At 43.9% G+C, this 21790-nt stretch overlaps 1 protein-coding gene across 10 annotated transcripts in view; it reads right to left on the reverse strand.

Moving 5' to 3' along the window:
• The window catches only part of ERC2 (ELKS/RAB6-interacting/CAST family member 2), a 2157515-nt gene that overhangs the window by 427648 nt on the left and 1708077 nt on the right, over window positions 1-21790 (reverse strand). For 9 of the 10 annotated variants that reach the window (XR_010186954.1, XR_010186951.1, XR_010186955.1 and 6 more), the window contains one exon: window positions 6532-6597. Coding sequence is in view for 1 of the 10 variants with exons in the window: in XM_063940841.1 (XP_063796911.1) it covers window positions 6571-6597 (27 nt within the window). In the remaining 9 variants the exon portion in view is untranslated. Of the gene's footprint in view, window positions 1-6350; window positions 6598-21790 lie in introns of those variants that run through there. The other variant, XM_063940841.1, reaches the window with a different exon arrangement.

Below are 21790 nucleotides of genomic sequence, written 5' to 3' on the forward strand. Positions count from 1 at the left end.
CGTCGATAAATCAAAGTGAACCCCTTTATGGCACGGTTATGCACTGGTTCAGTTTCTACCTATTTGGAAGTCTATTTTAGTTTCTCTACCTCTGCTGGTACATTGTCCTTCCAACCCACAGTATCTCTTGGTATCCCACAAAGCTCTGTGAACCTCTTCTCTTCAGGAACAAATAACCAACTATCTCTCTGCTATCAAAAACGGAAAATGCCCAAAACAGAACATACGAACGCCTCTTCTCCCAGAATCACTGCCAGCCCTCAAATCTCCATGGCCATCATAAACACCCGATTTCCCCCGTCTCTCATGTCTGGTTCCTTGGTGTCACACTTGGTCCCGCCGTCTGCTTTATTCCACACTAGTTTTTTTTTTCAGTCCTGTTACTTCCATCTTAGAAATATCCATAAAATACACCTTTTAATTACCTGTCTCAGTTGTGTCCTCTTCCAATTAAAATGTATAGTAAACTCTCCCATGAACAGGGCCCTTCCTACCCTTTGTTTTCACCCCTGCAATCATTTTGTCTACTTTGTATGTCCTTCATTTATGTATGTCCTGTCTTTCTCTACTCTCCGGCCAGCAGAGCACTGTGGCACCTTACAAATCTATGATGATAATAATAATAATAATAATAATAATGTTCTCTGCTGGATTGACCCTTGCTCTTCCACTCACTTCACTCAGACCAGGGTTTCTTACCTTTATGTTCTGTACTTCACTGTAACATTAAGTACCCTCTTTTCAGTGGTGCACGCAGGGGGGTTTCTGAACACTCACAACCTAATTTTTAGTATCCTGCTGCTGCCAAACAACCCTTATATAAACAACCAAACATATCCATACTACTTGGTGTTGTATATGTTTCATTCGTTGTTGAAAAATACAACTTTGATTTTCAATTTTATTTAGCATGCTAAAACCTTTCTTGGGTACCCTGGAGTACAGACATCACAGACTGGAACATTCAGCTCTAGGCCAATAAAGAGAGCTGAGAGCACTGATGTAAAGTAGGGAAAGCACCAGTCAAAAAAGGCATAGGGAAAAATAAAGAAACCAAAATATACAATCTAAGGGGACACCCCTTGATAATGTCACATTGGTGGTACATCCAGAGTCAAAAACTAGGGCTATTTCGAACACAAGTAGAGAAGAAAGATGACCCTTTTGTGGGTGCACTCTTGGAAATTAGATAGAAAGATCAAAATATGGTGAAGAAATGTAAACATACACTTTATTGGGTGATATTTAAAATAGATGTATAAAAAAAACCAGACAAACAACATTTAATATTTAAAAGGATAATTGTCTGAGGTCTTTTGGTCATGTGTAATCACTTGAATATATTCTTAGTCTGAACTATGTGGACCAGACAGCTGGGACCTACAGACAGATAAGTACAATAGTGACCTTTGTGGCCAATAAGGGTGAACTCACGAGGGTGCCAAGTATGTTGTCCTTCAAAAGTTATGTGTTGTACCCTAAAGAGATTAATATCACTGAAAAAAAGAAAATTAGAAGAAAGATAGGCGATGATTCTGCTGTCAATGTTAGGCATGGAGTCTTGGACCCTGCTCGGTACCAGGGTTGTTCCCTGGAAACTGACCCAGGCCAATTGTGTTGTCAACAGAATTATCCAGGTCATGATAAATGGGTCATGCCTAAAAGGGGCGCTTGGAGATGACATTATCTCCAAGTGCCCACTGTAAGCCGGAAGACCCGGGTCACTGGAAGACCAGTATGATCGGTGACGACCCGGGAATAACCCGGGTCCATCACCCATGTGTGAAAGGGGGTAAGTAGTGAAACCCCTGGCTTTAACCTGTGCTCAATGTCCCAGGTCCAAGCCGGGTTAAAGCCAAGGTTCATGTGTGAAAGGGGTATAAGTGTGACCGAGGGTAGTTCATATAATCATTTTGTTTGCAGAAGTGACTATGAATAGAACTATGTACGCATAATGATGTAGTTGTTTTTTCTTAATTTTATGATGCAATTTAGTTAGTAATAGTATGGGCTAAAATACCATAAAATACTATGTTAAGACATGGCATAACTACTGTGCATGGGTGGCCATGTGGATCCACATGAGCACAGTGGAGACTGCCAGGGCCAAATATCCCTCTTCAGTGAAAATGTAGCCTATACGCTACAGTGGCTAGCACCATGGGCCTGATTCAGATGTAGTTGGAATAGCTACAGTATCGCTGCTGCTTACATAGAAGCAGCAGCAATAGCACTAATATGGTAATGCAGCAGGGGGCGTCATGCTTACATAGAAGCAGCAGCGATAGCACTAATATGGTAATGCAGCAGGGGGTGTCACGCTTACATAGAAGCAGCAGCGATAGCACTAATATGGTAATGCAGCAGGGGGCGTCACGCTTACATGGAAGCAGCAGCGATAGCACTAATATGGTAATGCAGCAGGGGGCGTCACGCTTACATGGAAGCAGCAGCGATAGCACTAATATGGTAATGCAGCAGGAAGCGTCACGTTTACATGGAAGCAGCAGCGATAGCACTAATATGGTAATGCAGCAGGGGGCGTCACGCTTACATAGAAGCAGCAGCAATAGCACTAATATGGTAATGCAGCAGGGGGCGTCACGCTTACATGGAAGCAGCAGCGATAGCACTAATATGGTAATGCAGCAGGGGGTGTCACGCTTACATGGAAGCAGCAGCGATAGCACTAATATGGTAATGCAGCAGGGGGCGTCACGCTTACATGGAAGCAGCAGCGATAGCACTAATATGGTAATGCAGCAGGGGGCGTCACGCTTACATGGAAGCAGCAGCGATAGCACTAATATGGTAATGCAGCAGGGGGCGTCACGCTTACATGGAAGCAGCAGTGATAGCACTAATATGGTAATGCAGCAGGGGGCGTCACGCTTACATGGAAGCAGCAGTGATAGCACTAATATGGTAATGCAGCAGGGGGCGTCACGCTTACATAGAAGCAGCAGCGATAGCACTAATATGGTAATGCAGCAGGGGGCGTCACGCTTACATGGAAGCAGCAGTGATAGCACTAATATGGTAATGCAGCAGGGGGCGTCACGCTTACATGGAAGCAGCAGTGATAGCACTAATATGGTAATGCAGCAGGGGGCGTCACGCTTACATAGAAGCAGCAGTGATAGCACTAATATGGTAATGTAGCAGGAGCCATCACGCTTACATGGAAGCAGCAACGCTAGCACTAATATGGTATTGCAGCAGGGGGCGTCACGCTTACATTGGAGCAGCAGTGATAGCATTAATATGGTAATGTAGCAGGAGCCATCACGCTTACATGGAAGCAGCAACGCTAGCACTAATATGTAATGCAGCAGGGGGGTCACGCTTACATAGAAGTAGCAGTGATAGCATTAATATGGTAATGTAGCAGGAGCCATCACGCTTACGTGGAAGCAGCAACGCTAGCACTAATATGGTATTGCAGCAGGGGGCGTCACACTTACATGGCAGCAGCAACGCTAGCACTAATATGGTAATGCAGCAGGGGGCGTCACGTTTACATGGAAGCAACAACGATAGCACTAATATGGTAATGCAGCAGGGGGTATCATGCTTACATGGAAGCAGCAGCGATAGCACTAATATGGTAATGTAGCAGGAGCCATCACGCTTACATAGAAGCAGTAGTGACAGAACTAATATGGTAATGCAGCAGGGGGCGTCACGCTTACATGGAAGCAGCAGCGATAGCACTAATATGGCAATGCAGCAGGAGCCATCACGCTTACATGGAAGCAGCAGCGATAGCAATAATATGGTAATACAGCAGGGGGCGTCACGCTTACATAGAAGCAGCAGTGATAGCTCTAATAAGATAATGCAGCAGGGGGTGTTATGCCTACATAGAAGCAGCAGTGACAGCACTAATATGGTAATGAAGCAGGGGGGATCACACTTACATGGAAGCAGCAGCGATAGCACTAATATGGTAATGCAGCATGGGGCGTCACGCTTACACAGAAGCAGCAGTAATAGCTTTAATATGGCAATGCAGCAGGGGGCGTCATGCCTACATAAAAGCAGCAGTGATAACACTAATACGGTAATGCAGCAGGGGCGTCACGCTTACATGGAAGCAGCAGCGATAGCACTAATATGGTAATGCAGCAGGGGCGTCACGCTTACATGGAAGCAGCAGCGATAGCACTAATATGGTAATGCAGCAGGGGCGTCACGCTTACATGGAAGCAGCAGCGATAGCACTAATATGGTAATGCAGCAGGGGGCGTCACGCTTGCACAGAAGCAGCAGTGATAGCTCTAATATGCTAATTCAGCAGGGGGCGTCATGCCTACATAGAAGCAACAGTGATAGAACTAATATGGTAATACAGCAGGGGCGTCACGCTTACATGGAAGTAGCAGCGATAGCACTAATATGGTAATGTAGCAGGGGGCATCACGCCTCCTATATGCATTACTGATCCGAGCTGCATACTAGGATCAGCTGCAGCATCAGCATAAGCCAGCGTTCGCAATCGGAGCTACCCTCCACAGCTGCTGTTGCAGAATTTCTGATTTTAATAAGCCCCTAATTCATTTTTCTATGTCAGCATGTAAAACAATGTGGATATGTATTCTTTTGTCTCACCTATGTATATGCATGTTTACATTTTCATTGGAAAAGTGCACAACAATATATAGAACCATATGAACCATACTGTATGTGCATTATATTCCAGGCTGCTGAGAAAGTTGGTACTTCTCCGGACATTAGAGCAATCTAAGTCATAGATGTGTCCACATACATCTTTGCTATATCCCGTCATGTATGGCACGGTTTTGCATGCCATAGACTCAGAGATGTAGCCATGCCATGTGATGTTACTTTATACATATTCTATTATGGCAAACAAAAATGTTAAAATCCATCCACTCGCTACTCGTGAAAAACAGCTTAGCCGTGTTTTGCATGTTGTGCCAAATTGAGAAAAATAGCAAAGATGTAAGTGGACACATCTGTAGGTACAAATCTATTTTATTTTGTGTTATCATGTATACGGGACAATAGCCCCCAAAACGTTAAGTCTTTAAGTACTGTAGATAGAACATAGAGGAATGTATATGTTACAATTAGTCTCTGTGCAGGCTATGAGGAAACCTGTGGCATCATACTGTGCTGCCAATTACGGCACAGATATGATCTGAAATTAGCTGAGTCTCCAATGTATTGTAACGTGAGAAGATCGTTATACCTCAGTAAGACTGACAGAAGACTTCTCTGAGGAAATATAGGGATTCTAGGGAACAGAAAGCAAATAATGGAACTCTAGCATCCTTATAGAACTAAGGCAAAGGTCATGTAACAAGAATATATTTTTACATTGTCCCATTATCTTTACATTAGACAAATTACAGGCAAAGTAATTTGCCAGGCCGAATCAGTGCGGCAGCAGCCATACTTTACAGCAGCACAATCTTGCACAAAACTGTTTGCTACCCCATTGGGCAGCAAGCACTTTTGTGAATATTTGGGATTCAGCCCAGCCCGGCAATTTGCACCCATCGCCCGGAATTTAATTCCCCCCTATGTATCAATCCCTAGCATTTTAGAACACAGACCTCACCAGTCATGCTTAGAAAACGTATTAGCTTGGTAGGCTCTCTAAAGCACTGAAAACTATAACATGACTGTTCTAGGTACCTACTGATCTATTTTGGAGTGTGCCCTAAACAAGAAATAAACTCTGTTCCTGCAATTATTTGCTGTGTGCTTACCAGTCCCCTCACGAGAACACACATAGGGCTGAAACACACTACCCGGCTTTTGCCGGACGGGAAAAAGACGGACTGCTTTTTCCCGTGCCGGCATTGTAGTTAACAGTGTGAGGGGTAGGGTCCCTTCACACTGCACGGCCCCGGCCCGGCTGCCGGGTTGCAGCCGGGTCTCACCACTGGAAGGTCCGGCGGCCGGGCGGCCGCCGGGCTGTCCTTGGAGCCAGTGAACCGTGTGTGTGAAGGGGAGCTTTCACACACAACGGTTTCTTCTGCAGCCGTGTCTGATGCTGCGCATGCGCACAGCATCACTCACGGCTCAAAGCCGTCCTGTGTGACAGACACTGCCGGTTTCTCCCGGATGGCAAAAAGCCGGACAAACTTTGTCCGGCTTTTTGCCATCCGGGAAAAACCGGAGTGTGTGTTACAGCCCTTACACTGCTGACCCACATCTAGATAACTGCCATGTTTTGTTAGAGTTAAGCCTCTATGATAAATGTAAGAAATATATTTTTATTTTTTATTTTAATATCACATTTTACATGCAGTTTACATGCTGTTCAATTAAGAAAGAAAAAAATCCAAATTGTAAAGTACATATTGGAAAATTACATATTGGAGCATTTTTTAACCCTGGCAAAAATGTGTAAGTATCATAAAAAAGATCTACAGTACAAGAAGAAATTACGACAATCAAACCTCTCTGAACACACATACTGTACTTGAGAGCACTGCAAGGTCTTCTACATACATGCAATCTCCATGACAGGCTGCGTAAATTAAAGTTATTCCTTACCCAACAAAATAAAACTGGAACTTTGGTTTGTTGGAGCTGTTATGCCCATATCCCCTCCTCGTCATCCTGGACGATTCATTTGAAGATCCACCAGAATGTGAGCAAAGGAATGCAGAAAAGAAAGATACATTACAAACAATAGAAAAACCATTGTGCTAAAATGATTCATAACTAAACAAGATATTCCCATACCCAACACAAACACATGTAAATAGAGATATCTAGTTTAGGTAATTATTAACAGTTTCTTATATAGCGCAGCAAGTTCCATTGAGCTTTACAATTGGAAACAATGAAAAAACAAAATTGGGTAATAACAAACAGTCAAAGAGGTAGGAAGACCCTACCATTATATATATAGAAGGCATATATATATATATATATATATATATATATATAGCGCAAGTAGAAGGCGGCACTCCAAGGTCTTAATGATCACTGAAAAAGATAGGTGCTGGACACCATGAGCTGCAGTTCATGGTGTCCAGCACCTATCTTTTTCAGTGATCATTAAGACCTTGGAGTGCCGCCTTCTACTTGTTATTTTTATAAGTTGCAAGACATATTTAGGAGGGCAACCAGGCAATTATCTTTTGTTTGTGAACGAATGCCAGCTTCTTTTTCATATATATATATATGGGATCCGGACTGAAAGTCGACAGTAACTAGGTCGACAATGTCTAGGTCGAACACTATTGGTCGACAGTAACTAGGTCGACAGGGTGTCTAGGTCGACAGGGTTTTTAGGTCGACATGTTCTAGGTCGACAGGTCTAAAGGTCGACATGAGTTTTTCACAATTTTTTTCTTTTTTTGAACCTTTTCATACTTAACGATCCACGTGGACTACGATTGGAACGGTAATCTGTGCCGAGCGAAGCGGTAGCGGAGCGAAGGCACCATGCCCGAAGCATGGCAAGCGAAGCGAGCCATGCGAGGGGACGCGGTGCACTATTTGGGGTTCCCGGTCACTCTACGAAGAAAACGACACCAAAATAACATTAAAAACTCATGTCGACCTTTTGACCCGTCGACCTAGAACATGTCGACCTAAAGACCCTGTCGACCTAGACACCCTGTCGACCTAGTTACTGTCGACCAACAGTGGTCGACCTAGACATTGTCGACCTAGTTACTGTCGACTTTCAATACCACACCCATATATATATATATATATATATAGAAAGCAGTGAGGCGGCACCCGGATCAAAAAGACTCGAAGGCAGGTAGTTTAATTCAACTTTTCGAAGTTTACGTCACTTCGTCATCAGGACTGTCCTGATGACGAAGTGAAGTAAACTTCGAAACGTTGAATTAAACTACCTGTCTTCAAGTCTTTTTGATCCGGGTGCCGCCTCACTGCTTTCTATATTGGAACCGAGCTTCAGGTTACCTAGGCTGGGCACCAGACGGCTGTTATTCACTGTATATGGTGTGCTGCTCTCATTGCTACGATATATATATATATATATATATATGTGTATATCCTATATAATAGCCCAGATCTTTGACTCTGTGCCTGTGTGTATAATGCTGGGCATGGCTAGGAGCTCTCATTGGGTTAGCAGCAGGTCTATCACACCCAGTCCACAGCTGATTGGGCGAGAAACGCCCTCCCATACAGGATACATCCAATGCCCTTCGGCTGCTGTGTGTTCACAGAACAGGATTAACAATGGGGCTGATGGAGCTGCAGCTCCAGGTCCACAGCCCAAAAAAAGCCCACTGCATCTGCAGCAACAAACCCTCCAACAATTTACACATAAAAAGCACTACAAATTCGAAAAGGGGGCGTGGTCACGACCCTTTTCCTATATTTTCAATGGAAGTTTGGAGAGCCAAAAATCGATAAAGACCATAAAAAAAAGGTACAGTTGGAGGGTATGCCACTGCATCTACAGCAAGTCTCTGCGCTGTAGATGGGGGGGGGGAGGAATTATTTTACTGCAGCGACCTATGTCATGCTACCAGTCTGCCTGCCCCCTCCGGCATCAACAAACCCCATTCCCTAGCCGCGGTGCAGGTGGAACAATAGCTGCTGCAGCCACCGGCGTAGATGTGTATGAAAGCGGCGCAGCGGAAGGCTTTCATAGCCCTCCCTGTGCTGCATACTCTGAGTCCAGGAGCCTCCTCTGCACGTGATGTCACAGAAGTGCCTCCCCGCCACAGCCGCACCCAGATACCCAGAGGCTCTGACTCTGCAACACAGCACCTGGCCTGCTGCCTGGAAGCCCTGAGATGGCTAATGTAACGGATAGAGTGGGTGATATTGCAGAGGGTAATGTCTGGGTGCTGAATCAATGTAAAAGGTGACAGTGCTGTGCCTTGCAGTGGGTGCACAGCACTCTCACCTTTTACATTGATTCAGCGAGTCAGTCAGTTCTGCCAGCAGTCACTATTGTTAGCGCCGGTGTCCCAACGCGCCACATTACAGGGAAGTAGACGCACTAAATAAACAACAGCTCCCAGCAGCCCTTAGCGCCTGGGAGCTGTAGTTTATTGAGTGTATCTTCTTCTTGGCTGCTGTGCGAGTCTCCGGGAGAGCCACTGCCAAAGGAAGAACAGCAGATTAGCTGCTTCCAGGAGAAGCAGGAGAAGCATTACCCGCCCCTCCCCCACTTGCAGTACTTCTGGGCCCCATCTGTGGCACCCCCACAAACACCCTCCACCACCCGCAGTGGCTCTGGACCCCCTCCCCCACCCACAATGCACCCACGCCCCTCCCCCACCCCCGGCACCCCCGCAACTGTTCCTCCCCCACCAGCGGCACCCACGCACCGGCCCCTCCCTCACCCGCTACACCACCGCACCAGCCCCTCCCCCACCTGTGGCACCCCCCACAACCACCCCTTGCCCACTTGTGGCACCCCCGGACACCCTCCCCCAACCGCAGCTCCCCCGCACCCGCCACTCCCCCAGCCACAGCAACTACTAGATAATTCATCGGGTCCTGCGTGCGCTGTTCATGCTGTAGCAAGGGACTACGACCCCTTAACCATGGCACGCCCTTTGTACGTGCAATATGTAACCACTCACACAATTATGATTGGAGGTAATACTCCACATAATACAAATATTGCACGCCACAAGGGCGTGCAAGGGTTAAGGGGGCATAGGCCCTTATGACGGTGTGAACAGGGCGCGATGAATCTCCTAGTATATATATATATATGCGAAAGCCCTCACTCACTCACTCACTCACTCACTGACTCATCACTAATTCTCTTACTTCCCGACATGTTAGGAAGCTGATATATAACATAGGTATTCTTCAGGTGGGAAATAGGAACACTACGTAATTGGAATTTTAATAAACCTCCCCTAAGGAGATGAAAAGGGGGTTGACATAATGACATCATTACTGATGCGTGGCTTGCGTTGTGTGAAAGGTAACGCCCAGACGGACAATCAGATCAAAATTTGGATTGCACCTTCAGTGTGTAGAATTTAATAAACTACAAAAATGGTCCTTTCACTTTTACTCACTGACTCATCACTAATTCTCTTAGTTAGGAACCTGAAATGTAACATATGTATTCTGCAGTGGGTCTTTTACTGGTAACCCTTGATGTCACAAGTTTATACAGTGGCAAGTATCAAACACTGTGAAGGTGTTGAGGCAGTCAGGAACGCGATCACCACCAGTCCACCGTACACGGGTCCGCCAGTTCATTTTTTTTATTTTGTTGATTGAGATTATTCTACACAAAAAATATTTTTTGTTTAATAACTCATTCTTTCTGCAACTAAATGGTACAGCGATGGGGTTGAACATGGCCCCATTATATGCTAATCTTTTCATGTATGATTTTGAACAGTTTAAGATCATGCTGGATTCAGTTCTTTCTAAATATATTATTTTCTATGTTACATTTATAGACGACCTGTTTATGCTGTGGATTGGTGGTTAGACGTTGCTTAATGAATTTGTTAAAAAGCTTAATGCTGAATCTGGGTCAATCAAGTTCACTCACAAATATAGTGGTACAAATATTGAGTACCTTGATGTATTGGTAGGCGTGGATATCATTAGATTCACCATGGATGTTTTCAGAAAATCAACGGATAAAAATACACTTCTTTTAGTGGCCAGTTTCCATCCACAACCCCTAAAGAAGGGGCTACCATTCTCCCAATTAATGAGAGGTATCACGTCTGATGCTACCAAATTACCTGAGACTCTAGCTAAAATGGGGTAGAATTTAATTGATCGAGGATATGATCAGCAAGAGGTACGTCATGCAGTGTCGAGATGCCTGGAACAGAAACGTGATGATATGCTGGTACCCAGTAAGAGGGAAGATGAGACGGAACGACTAGTGTTTGCCATTACGTATGCTATCACCTCTGGGATGGTTAAAAAAATCTATATTGAAACACTGGCACATTTTGCAAACTGATCCCACACTGAGTGGAGTGTGCAAAGGACTCTATTATTCAGTTATAAGAGGAGTAAAAATCTTAAAGAACGAGTATCATACTCTGACATCAGCCCGAGAGTGGCAACCAATGCGGGTTGGTTAAATCTACAGGCAGGAGCATATAAATGTGGCAGCTGTGCCAATTGCTGTTTCATGTTAACGGGCAAGAACTTTATTCATCCAACTATTGGTGATGTATACACATTAAGACATAGAATGACCTGCGAAACAAAATTTGTTATGTATGCAATTATATGCCCTTGTTACGTCGGTATGCTAAAAGAGAGAATATCCATGCACCGCTCCTCAATCAAGAAAGCAATACAAACAACAGAACCCAGTACATATCCGGTAGCAAAACATTTTGCTTTGAGTGGCCACACTATGAAGGACTTTAAACGTTTACCTCTGGATCATGTTCCGCCATTAAGAGGAGGAGACAGAGGCAAAATATTGTTGAGACAAGAAAGCAGGTGGATTTACAGGTTGAACTCATTAGCCCCGGATGGACTTAATGAAGAATTATTGTTGTCACCATATCTATAGGAGTTTAGTTTGATGAGTGACTTAGTTGACCTGGTTTCAGTGGTTTGAAGTTAGTGCAATTGGTGCATCCTATTGTAAACATGACTTAGTTAGTTTCCTTATTTCTAGTGAAGCTATGAATCCATCATGTTATCGTGTTACTGTATTTTTGTTATCTATGTAGTTGAATACGGTATCTGAGTGCAGTATCAGAGTGGTAGAGTAAGGGCGCACATTGTTTGTGTACACCGTATATTAATTCAATAAAGTAGGTGACATTATGATAAGAAAATAGTTTAACTCTGGATGCACTCAGGTACAGTATGTACATCACTGCATCTCCTTTTTTGGATATTCCAATTGGTTGTTTTCTTCTTTGATATCTAGAGAACATCATTTTGGTGCAAATGTGATTTGGAATGGAGTATGTTGTGAGACATGTTGTGATGTTTTAAATTCTTGTTTTGGTGTTTTGTAACATTATGTTACCAGATCACTCTTAAGTTCCTTGTTACATGGGCAGGGGGGAAGCGGTCCCTAGTTGCTATGCAACTGTGGGGCATCACCCTTCGCGTCAACACTATGTGGTACGCACCATTACGTGTTGAGTTTGCCGGTTGCCTAGCAACGCAGGTACTGGCAGCGTGGACGTCACTTCCTGGTGACATCACAATGATGCGTCCCGGTGTTGCAGGTGGCCGGGAGACACGAGTGGATTGTCTGATGGAGGGAAAGCAGGGAGCGCCCGGTGACAGGTGAGCACAATGTGTTGTTAATTAGTTTGTTATATAAAGTTGGGTATGTGGCATTACAGACTGGATTCTCCCCTGATGACGGCGATGCCCGAAACGGCCGTTGGGAGGTAACCCTGGGAAGGAGTTTGTTCCCCAGGCTATGCTGAGCTTTAATGCTGGTAAGTATTGCTGATTTCTTTGCTCATATGCTGCTTTTACAATATTGGAAAGAATAAATGCAAACTGGCATTGCTTTAGATGGAGTGCTGGTTCTACTTCACTATAGCCCCTGCTGGAGCCTCATGGTGAGGACTATTGAATATTCTGCAGGTGGGAAATAGGAAAACTACGTAGTTAGAATTTTAATAAACCTCCCCAAAGGGGCTGACCAGGGGGATGACATAATGATGTCATTACTGATGCGTGACGTGTTGCGTGAACGATAACGCCCAAATGGACAATCAGATTAAAATTTGGATTGCACCTCCAGTGTGTAGAATTTAATAAACTACGAAAATGGTCCTGTCACTTTTTACCGTATCTGCTACGGGTGCTCCTTGGGTACAGCCAAGGACCATGGATTAATATTTACTTACATTAACACGTCTCAAATTTACATCTATGTACACACACACACACACACACACACACACACACACACACACACACACACACACACACACACACTCTAATATGTAATACAGGCTTGCAATAAAGATCTCATTGACAAACACTTAACCTTAAGCCTCCTGTCCCAACGAGTATTGCCCTGTCAAACTCCCAGAGGACTCTTTCGGTCCCATCTGATGGTGTATACAGATGTGGCATTTGACATCTATTCTCCAGGTTGTATAGCAACTGAAGAATAACATATTTAGTGACAGCAATGATTTAAAGCTCAGACTCTGCAAACATAGGAGAAAACTCATAAGAGTAACACTATTACATAAATTAAACACAATGTAAAAACTGTTAAATGACATTTAGTTTAATAGAGGTCTTCTTTTTTGCTAATTGTATCACCAACATATAATGTTTGTGCCATAGATTTATGGGTGTATGACCGGGTGATTACTGACATAAACAGTCCACTGGTTTAGCGAAACTCAAAGAAAATGGTTTATTGAAAAAAACAGTTTGAAACCCTAGTGTGAATGTGTGTGTGTGTGTACATGTGATAGGGAATATAGATTGTAAGCTCCACTGGGGCAAGGACTGATGTGAATGGGCAAATATTCTCTGTAACACACACCTCTGTAACACAACTGTAACACATTGCCCTGTGATGCCCTTCACCACTGGATACTGTGATGTGACACCAAAAGCTGTAGTATAATGCTATAGTTATATATATATATATATATATATATATACATACACACACACTATGCTGTGATGCAGAGGCCTGCTATAGGATATTATGTAGCACTAGATGCTATGATGTGATGCCACAAGCTGGCTTACACTACTATCTAGTATACAGTGATACAGAGGTCTGCTCTAGGATATCATGTACTACTAGATTATTATTATATTTTATTTATTATCAGTTATTTATATAGCGCACACATATTCCGCAGCGCTGTACATAGAATATTTGCCCATTCACATCAGTCCCTGCCCCAGTGGAGCTTACAATCTATATTCCCTATCACATGTACACACAGACACATTCACGCTAGGGTTAATTTTGTTGGGAGCCAATTAACCTACCGGTATATTTTTGGATTGTGGGAGGAAACCGGAGCACCCGGAGGAAACCCATGCAAGTACAGGGAGAATATACAAACTCTGCACAGTTAGGGCCATGGTGGGAATCGAACCCATGACCTCAGTGCTGTGAGGCAGTAATGCTAACCATTACACCATCCGTACTGCCCATCACAAGAGTTCTCTAGCGTCATACAACTGGATAATATTGAAAACAGGATACATAAATACAGACCATTACAGTATATAAATTCATACAGATTTGTATGCATAAAGGCAGACGAGAAGGACACCAAGGGGCCCAATAGGAAGAAGCAGCATAAGGGAAGTGAAGGTTCCTACAGATACAGAGAAGAAGTGGTTGGACAAGTAGGAGGTGAACCAGTAGAGAGCGAAGTCATGAAGTCCAATGGAATGGAGGATTTAGAGAAGCAAGGTGGTGGTTAACAGTGTCAAATGCCACTGTGAAGTCAAAACACTATAAGAATAGAGATCTGGTTTTTTGAGTGGCGATCAGAAGTTCACCAGTGACCTTGGTGAGGGCAATTTCCATGGAAAGAAGAGACCGACAGTCTGATTGGAGCAGAGAAAAAAGTAAGGAGGTTGTAAACTACCTATTCAAGGAGCGTGTAGGCAAAGAAGAGAAGGCAGATGGGGTTGTAGTTAATGAGAGAGAAGGGGTCAAGAGAGGGTTTCTTAAGAAAGTGGGAGACCAGGGCATGCTTAAAGGATGAAGGGAAGGCACCAGAAGTGAGCTAGAAGAGAGAGATAAGTTAACCAGATGGACAGTGTGGCAACATGCTTTAGGGGTGCAGAATCAGTGAAGCTCGGAGGGAATGGGGTCAAGGGGACAGAAGTACGAAGGAGAGAACACCACACAATACAGTCGGCAAGGTCAGGGTGAAGGTTGTCAAGTTTCGCAGTTCCAGTAATAGGACAGGGGGGAAGAGAGTTGGGGTCTGCAATCAGATGTTGTGGCAGAAGAACTCTATTTTGGAGGTGAAGTTAATGACAAAGTCAAGTGCAGTGTGTTACCATAATCTGTTACCTACACAGCACCATGTAGCCAACCTAAAACAACCATGTATTTTTGCTACTTTTTCTTTTTTTTTTTACATTTCGTTATCTTAAGTTTCATCTCATCCATATTTTATACTACTTTATACTAAATACTACTGTATACTGAGATACAGAGTGCTGCTCTAGGATATCATCCACCATTAGATATGAAACCGTAGGCTGCCCCATACTATTACTATACACTATAATGTCAGAGTGATGTTCTAGAATGTCAAGATTGAGAGAAAATGAGCAATTGAGTATATGAAGGCAGCATGGAGAAAATACATATCTATGACGTACTGTACTTGCTCTGCCCACTTGTTTTATTGTACTGAGACGCTCGTGGGAGGAATCCCAGATCCACCGCTTGTGTACGAAGACGCAGACATCGGACGCACATCGGTCAATAATCGACCTTTCGAGTAACGCTGTTGTCGCACAGAATAGCTGTTGGAAGTAAGACACCTAAGCCATTGTAACTGCATATGGGATCTCAGTTGCAAGCTATGACACACCACCAAAATGGTCATATACGCCTGCGTACATACGCTCCCTGTCGGTCACTTATTGCAAATGCTGCAGTAAGCCCATTGCAGCACCTGCACAGTGCGACTTATATGCATGCACACCAGCAAAAACCCGATCCACAGCGTACAGCATTAACATTGCGTCCATCTCTAAATCAGGGCCATATTCCGCCATGTGCAGAGTTGCACACATCTAAGTGGCTGGACCTCTACTATCTATATGCTTAGTTTTATAGCTGAAATAATAATTTCTGCGTTTGAACCGGTGCTAAACCTGATGCAAAAAGATCCATCCAGAAATGGAATGTTTGCACGAAGGCACATTTCTTCATAGCGCCCAATACTACTGGCATGCCTGCCCTGAACTCAGCCTATGTATGAGCACCCCGCAATAGAGACGTGCCAGAGAGGAGTATGGATTCTCATTGCCCAGAGCTGCATACGACAGGTTTCGTAGCATGCACAGAGCATAGACACAATACAATCAGCTCTCCATCAGGTCTACTTAATGAGGAATTATACATTAAAGGGGGATCAACTGCAAGTTTAGGGCTAAGGCCCAGGAAAGTCTTAAACATCCAATCCAGACCTGATAAAGAATCCTGTAAAGGAAAAACAAATAAACAACTGCTGCCCATACTTGAAATGCTTCAAGATATATTCTTTTATTATAGTGATATCTTCATCCCGCCCGTTCCACTGCTGTATTTAATATAGTCCAACACAATGTTCTGTGACTGGCGCTGCACGGAACCCAACCGCTACATACACTGCGCGCTGCACGGAACCCAACCACTACATACACTGCATAGTCATTCATTCTGATTGAAAGAGACAGGAACTGGAGTCTCTCTCCATCTGCCGCCAGTACCACTGGTGTAACTGCTCTCCACACACAGCAGCTCTCTCATGTCAGTGATTATTAACAAACAGATGTTTTCGGGGAAATATGTCAGCATGCTCCCAACTGATGTGGGATATTCTGACAGCGCAGCAACGAGAGGGATATAATCTCACACATGCAAACCACATACACACTCCCAATAATGACTGGTTCTGATCACTCAGTTCCATCAGACTGTATTTATGTTGTCAGCATTGTTTCTTCTTCTCATATTGAGCGATAAACAGTATTTAAAGGGGAACTATTCTAAAACACATATTTCAGAGAACACTGATAAAACTGTTCAGAACAGATTTTACTAATTAACAAAACTTAATGAATTATTTCTAGCTATCGGATCACGATACTATGGGGTTTGACGATGCTCCGTGAAAACTGGGGCCTTCCACATGGTGCGCTCGCCGCTGATGAGATATGGAAACACCCTTTTGGGGGAGTGGCTGTGCCTCCAAGCAGCCCTAAACTCCTGACCCTCCCTTTTCACTTCCTTTTATACATAACTGGAGATGCTTAGCATCAGGCCCAAAGTACTCCAAAAGTGACTAAAGGTGAATATTTACTATATTAATAATTGCGAAACAGCCCTGAAAATTCACATCCCTTATCAGCGCATAAGAAACTGTCCCAACAACTGCAACATTTTAAGCCCAGCTCAGAAAGTATACACGTCCGGGTTCAATCCCAGCAACGTAACTCAGCATGAGCAGACTTAGGTTAAGTCTCAAAATTCAAATTAAAAATTACTTTATTCAATAATTTTCTTATTTAGAGGCCCACTGTAGTTTTATAATGTCCATGATAAAGGTTTTAGCTATGCTTCCCCTACCCTACTACAGCTGTATACCATATTATTATTATTATTACTTACATAATTATCAGATCTGAAATAACTTTGACGCAATCCTTCTGCAATGCGCTGTTTTATTAGAAGACAAACATTGGGACAACCCTGGCTAAAAATCAGACACGTCCAAGAGTTTTGGGGGAAAGACGCAGAGGAAACAAGTGATAAAGCAGGATGCCCAAAGCCTATAACAGCACTTGTCAAATATTGGTCAAGTTCTTTTGAATTGTTGTGTTTTCTTATTCCTTTCCATAGGCTAAAACTTAAACAACTTGAACCCAATTTATAATTCACACACAATAAATAATGACCCCAATAATAGTTTATAACAGGGTGATGTGTTAGAAAAATATTAGCTTTGAAAACTGCTGCCCACAGACGTACTGCTAGCTTGTAGCCATCACAGCAGCGCAATTCTTAAAGAACGTATCTATTCATAACACCATTCACATCAAGTCTAGAAATAGTGCTTCAAAGCCACAGGGAACAAGTGTAAAATATTGGACAACGTGAATTTATATAATGTTGCTTATAACAACATCCCATTCCTAAAACTCTTTCAGAGCCAATTTTTTTTTTTTTTTTTTGACAAACTAATCCAGTTTTTGCTTGACTTAAGTCCTGTGGCCAATTCCACAGTGGGTGTCTGTTGGAGGAAGGAAAGGTTCAAAAGGTTAAAATAAATGTAACACTTTCTCACTGCTCAGTTATCCCACAAGTGAGACCTTTAAAAAAACACAAGAAAAAACATTCTTTGATAATACGCGGATGATACTTCCTTGCTCCTATTCGCAACTCTGTTTTGCATTTTATTTTGGAACGTTTTTCCTATCTACCCTTATTCATCCAATATTTACTAAACCTACAATAATGAGACAAGGATTGAATGTAGGGCCAAAACTAGAGAATATCAGTAAATCAACCCCAGTGCGAATTGTATTTGAAACACATGTTTATTTAGAATCCTGCTGATTTGGGTAGTAGAGGAGAACAATTTTACTTCCACATTTCAAAAGTGCTGGCCAAAGTTTTCTATCAATCAAAAATTCATCGGGGATCCTGATAAGCTGGAATTGTGCTGGCGATGGATTATCATGCAAAAGATTATGTGTTTGTTTTATTATACATTTTTGACATATGCCTAACCTAAGGAAAGAGAAGGAGAGATGCAGACAAGTGTATTGTCCAGTGATAGAACAAAAATGCATTGTGGGTAAAGTGCAGAAGGTGTACATTATTAACCTTTATGTAGTGTCAGCATACTACACAGGACTTTACAGACAATGTTTAATCATTTACATTACTCTCTGCCCCAGTGGAGCTTACACTGTTCAGCACCCATACACATGCATGACTGTGGGAGGGAACAGAAGCCAGGGTCGGATTGGCCATAGAGCTCACCAGGAAGATTCCTGGCAGGCCGACGTGTTTGTGGGGCCTGTTTTGTGTGTTGTCATGTGGCCCCACACACCCACATGACAGGCAGCCCACCGCACTCAGTACACTGCATTGTCCCCATTCATTCTGTTGTTCTATCTCTGCAGTACAGCAACTCTGCCATCCAGTGATGCTGCTATGGCTACACGGTATCTTATACCTCTTGTGCTGCCCATGCCGGGACACTTCTACAAAATTTTACAGGGCCACATTTGGATCCCAATCTACCCCTGATCTCAGATTCAACCGCAGCATAAGATGCTAGGAAGGCCGCAACTGCATACAATCAGGCCCTATGAGGGATCCTGGCCCACTCAGCTGACAAGTGACAAATGTGCTAAATAACGAGAAATGTGACACTTGTATTAATTAAGCTGTGTTAAAGCAGTTTCCATAGAGAAAATCACTTTTCTCTTCAGTCATACTTGCCTACCTTTTGTTGCTCCTCTCCAGGAGAAGACATGCAGCTGGCCACTCTGGGGGGTGGGGTCGGGCTTCACATCATTAGACCCTGCCCCTTTTGCATCAAAATGCTGTGAATCACGGATCCGTGAGCACTTAAATGACACAGTCATTGTCATTTTACCCTGCCTTCTCCATGTGGACCCATGATTCTAGATATTAAGTGTCCTTACTGCCCACTTCACTAGGAAGTGGGTGGGAAATGGGAAATCCACCCACTCTTCCAGTTGTGCAGAGGACTTCCCAAGAAATTGCGACTCCACTGCATACAAAATGTTATGCTACAGTGTATTCCAGCCAAACACTGTAACATAATTAGGTGTGCTGATACAGGGCCTAATTCAGATCTGATTGTAGCTGTGCAAAATTTTGCACAGCTACGATCAGTTGCTCAAACATGCGGGGGGACGCCCAGCACAGGGCTAGTCTGCCCCGCATGTCTGGCCCTACCCCCCCCCCCCCCTCCACAAGTACAAAAGCATCGCACAGTGGCAATGCTTTTGTACTTGACGCGAGTAGCTCCCTACCTACGCAGCTTCTGCGCGCTGGCAGGGAGTTACCCATTGCTCTCCGGATCGCAGCGGCTGCGTGTGACGTCACGCAGCCGCCGTGGCACGTCCCCAAGATGGTCCAAGCACACCCCCTACCGCCTCTGCCTGTCAATCAGATGCATTTTCCTGTGCAAAATGTACAAAAATGACATGTACACTACATGGACTATTTTTAGAAATCAAAGTTGTTGGGGGGGGGGGGGGGGTTGTGTCAAAATGTGTTGAAACATGTTTATTTATTGCACATGTGCTTGAAAAGTGCATTTATAATTGATTTCCAAAATTTTCATAACCAACTCGGCTAAAAAAAAAACACCTCTAAATTCTTGGAGAGTCTACAGGTGGTGGGTACACACTATTAGATATATCTGCAGATCAATTGATCTGCAGATATATCTATGTACGGATCGGGCAGTGTGCTGTGCATACACACAGCCCGATCCGTCGGGGGACTGACGTCATGAACTGGGCGGGCGCGAGCGCCCGCCCAGTTCACCTGTCAATCACCGCCGGCCGCCGCAGCATGTGTATGGGCGGTCGGACGACCGCCCCGTACACACACAGCGACGCGCCAATATATCGTTAGATATATTGGCTGTCGGCTGTGCTGCGCGGCCGATGCAATACGTCTGTGAACGACGGAGTTCACAGACGTATCGCCCGTAGACACTGGCCGACGGTCCCGCGATGTATCGGCCGTTCAAGAGAACGGCCGATACATCGACTAGTGTGTACGGGCCTTAAAGCTGGGTACACACTGCCAGATATATCTGCTGTTCAATCGATCTGCAGATATATCTGCAGATGGTGGTTGTTCATACACACAGAAAGATGCACCAATATATCTTAAAGATATATCTGCTGTTCAATCGATCTGCAGCTATATATGCAGATGGAGATTGTTCATACACACTGAAAGATGCACTCATATATCTGCAGATATATTGGTCATCTGCTGTGTCGCATAGCAGATGCAATATATCTGTGAAAGACGTCTTTCACAGACATATTGCTTGTACACACCTGCAGATCAGCAAAAGATATATTGGACAACCAACTGATTGGCCAATATATCTGCCAGTGTGTACCCAGCATTAGAGCTGTTTTGTGTCTGACTTGCAATATCGGACTCCATTACATTGGACGAGTTGTATACGTAACATGGGCAAAACATCTGGATCCAACAATTTTATCGGGCTCTCTACTTTAGAGCCAATAGCATCCGAAAAATCCACTTTGCAGCCGCTAATACATTAGTCGGCTTTGCGAAAATGGTCGATGATTACGGCTATGCAGTTTTCAATACCTGCCTTAAGCTTAGTTGCTGCTTTTGCCAGATCCTGCAATGCTGTGGCCGTTTGGGAAAAGATAGATAATATTTACCTCCGGGAGACCAAAGTAACTTCTAAAAACTCCAGGCCCCCAACTGGCCGGCACAAACCCTGTTCTGCACCATCAAGACAACAGCAGAATGATATGACACTATTGTTGTTTGAGTTCGCAAACTATAAATTCCACAAGAAGTAGACTTTTACTATTTCAGTGAAGAATGGCATTCTGTGGAAAGACAAACCAAAGACTAATTTGCTGGGTACACACTAGACAGATATATTGTTTATTAGAGCGACAAACGATATATATCTGTAACGCATCTGCGGGTGTGTACACACAATGTGTCTGTGAATGAAGTAGATCCCAGATATATCAGATCAGACCTGCAGCACAGTTGAGGCCAATATATATGAAAGATATAATGGTGCATCTGGATGTGTGTAAGGACGACCCGCCAAACACCCGCACACTGGCTGCAGGGACTGCTAATACTGACATCATGGCAGGGCAGGCATTTATATTTTAATGTCCACCCAGTTGTGTTGTCTGCAGTAGCGGATCTTGCCACGGGCAAGCAGGACTTTTGCCCGGGGCGCCGCCTTCCGGAGGGCGCCGGCGCCCATAAGTGGGAATAGACCCTTTAAGTCGGCATATCGACTGTCGGGATTGTGAGGGGGTATGATGCAGGCGTCGGTATTGTGACCGGTGGTCTCCTGACCGCCGGTCACATAACTACATACCCAAACTAGAA

Source organism: Pseudophryne corroboree, chromosome 9 (genome assembly GCF_028390025.1).
Source record: "Pseudophryne corroboree isolate aPseCor3 chromosome 9, aPseCor3.hap2, whole genome shotgun sequence".
Classification (NCBI taxonomy): domain Eukaryota; kingdom Metazoa; phylum Chordata; class Amphibia; order Anura; family Myobatrachidae; genus Pseudophryne; species Pseudophryne corroboree.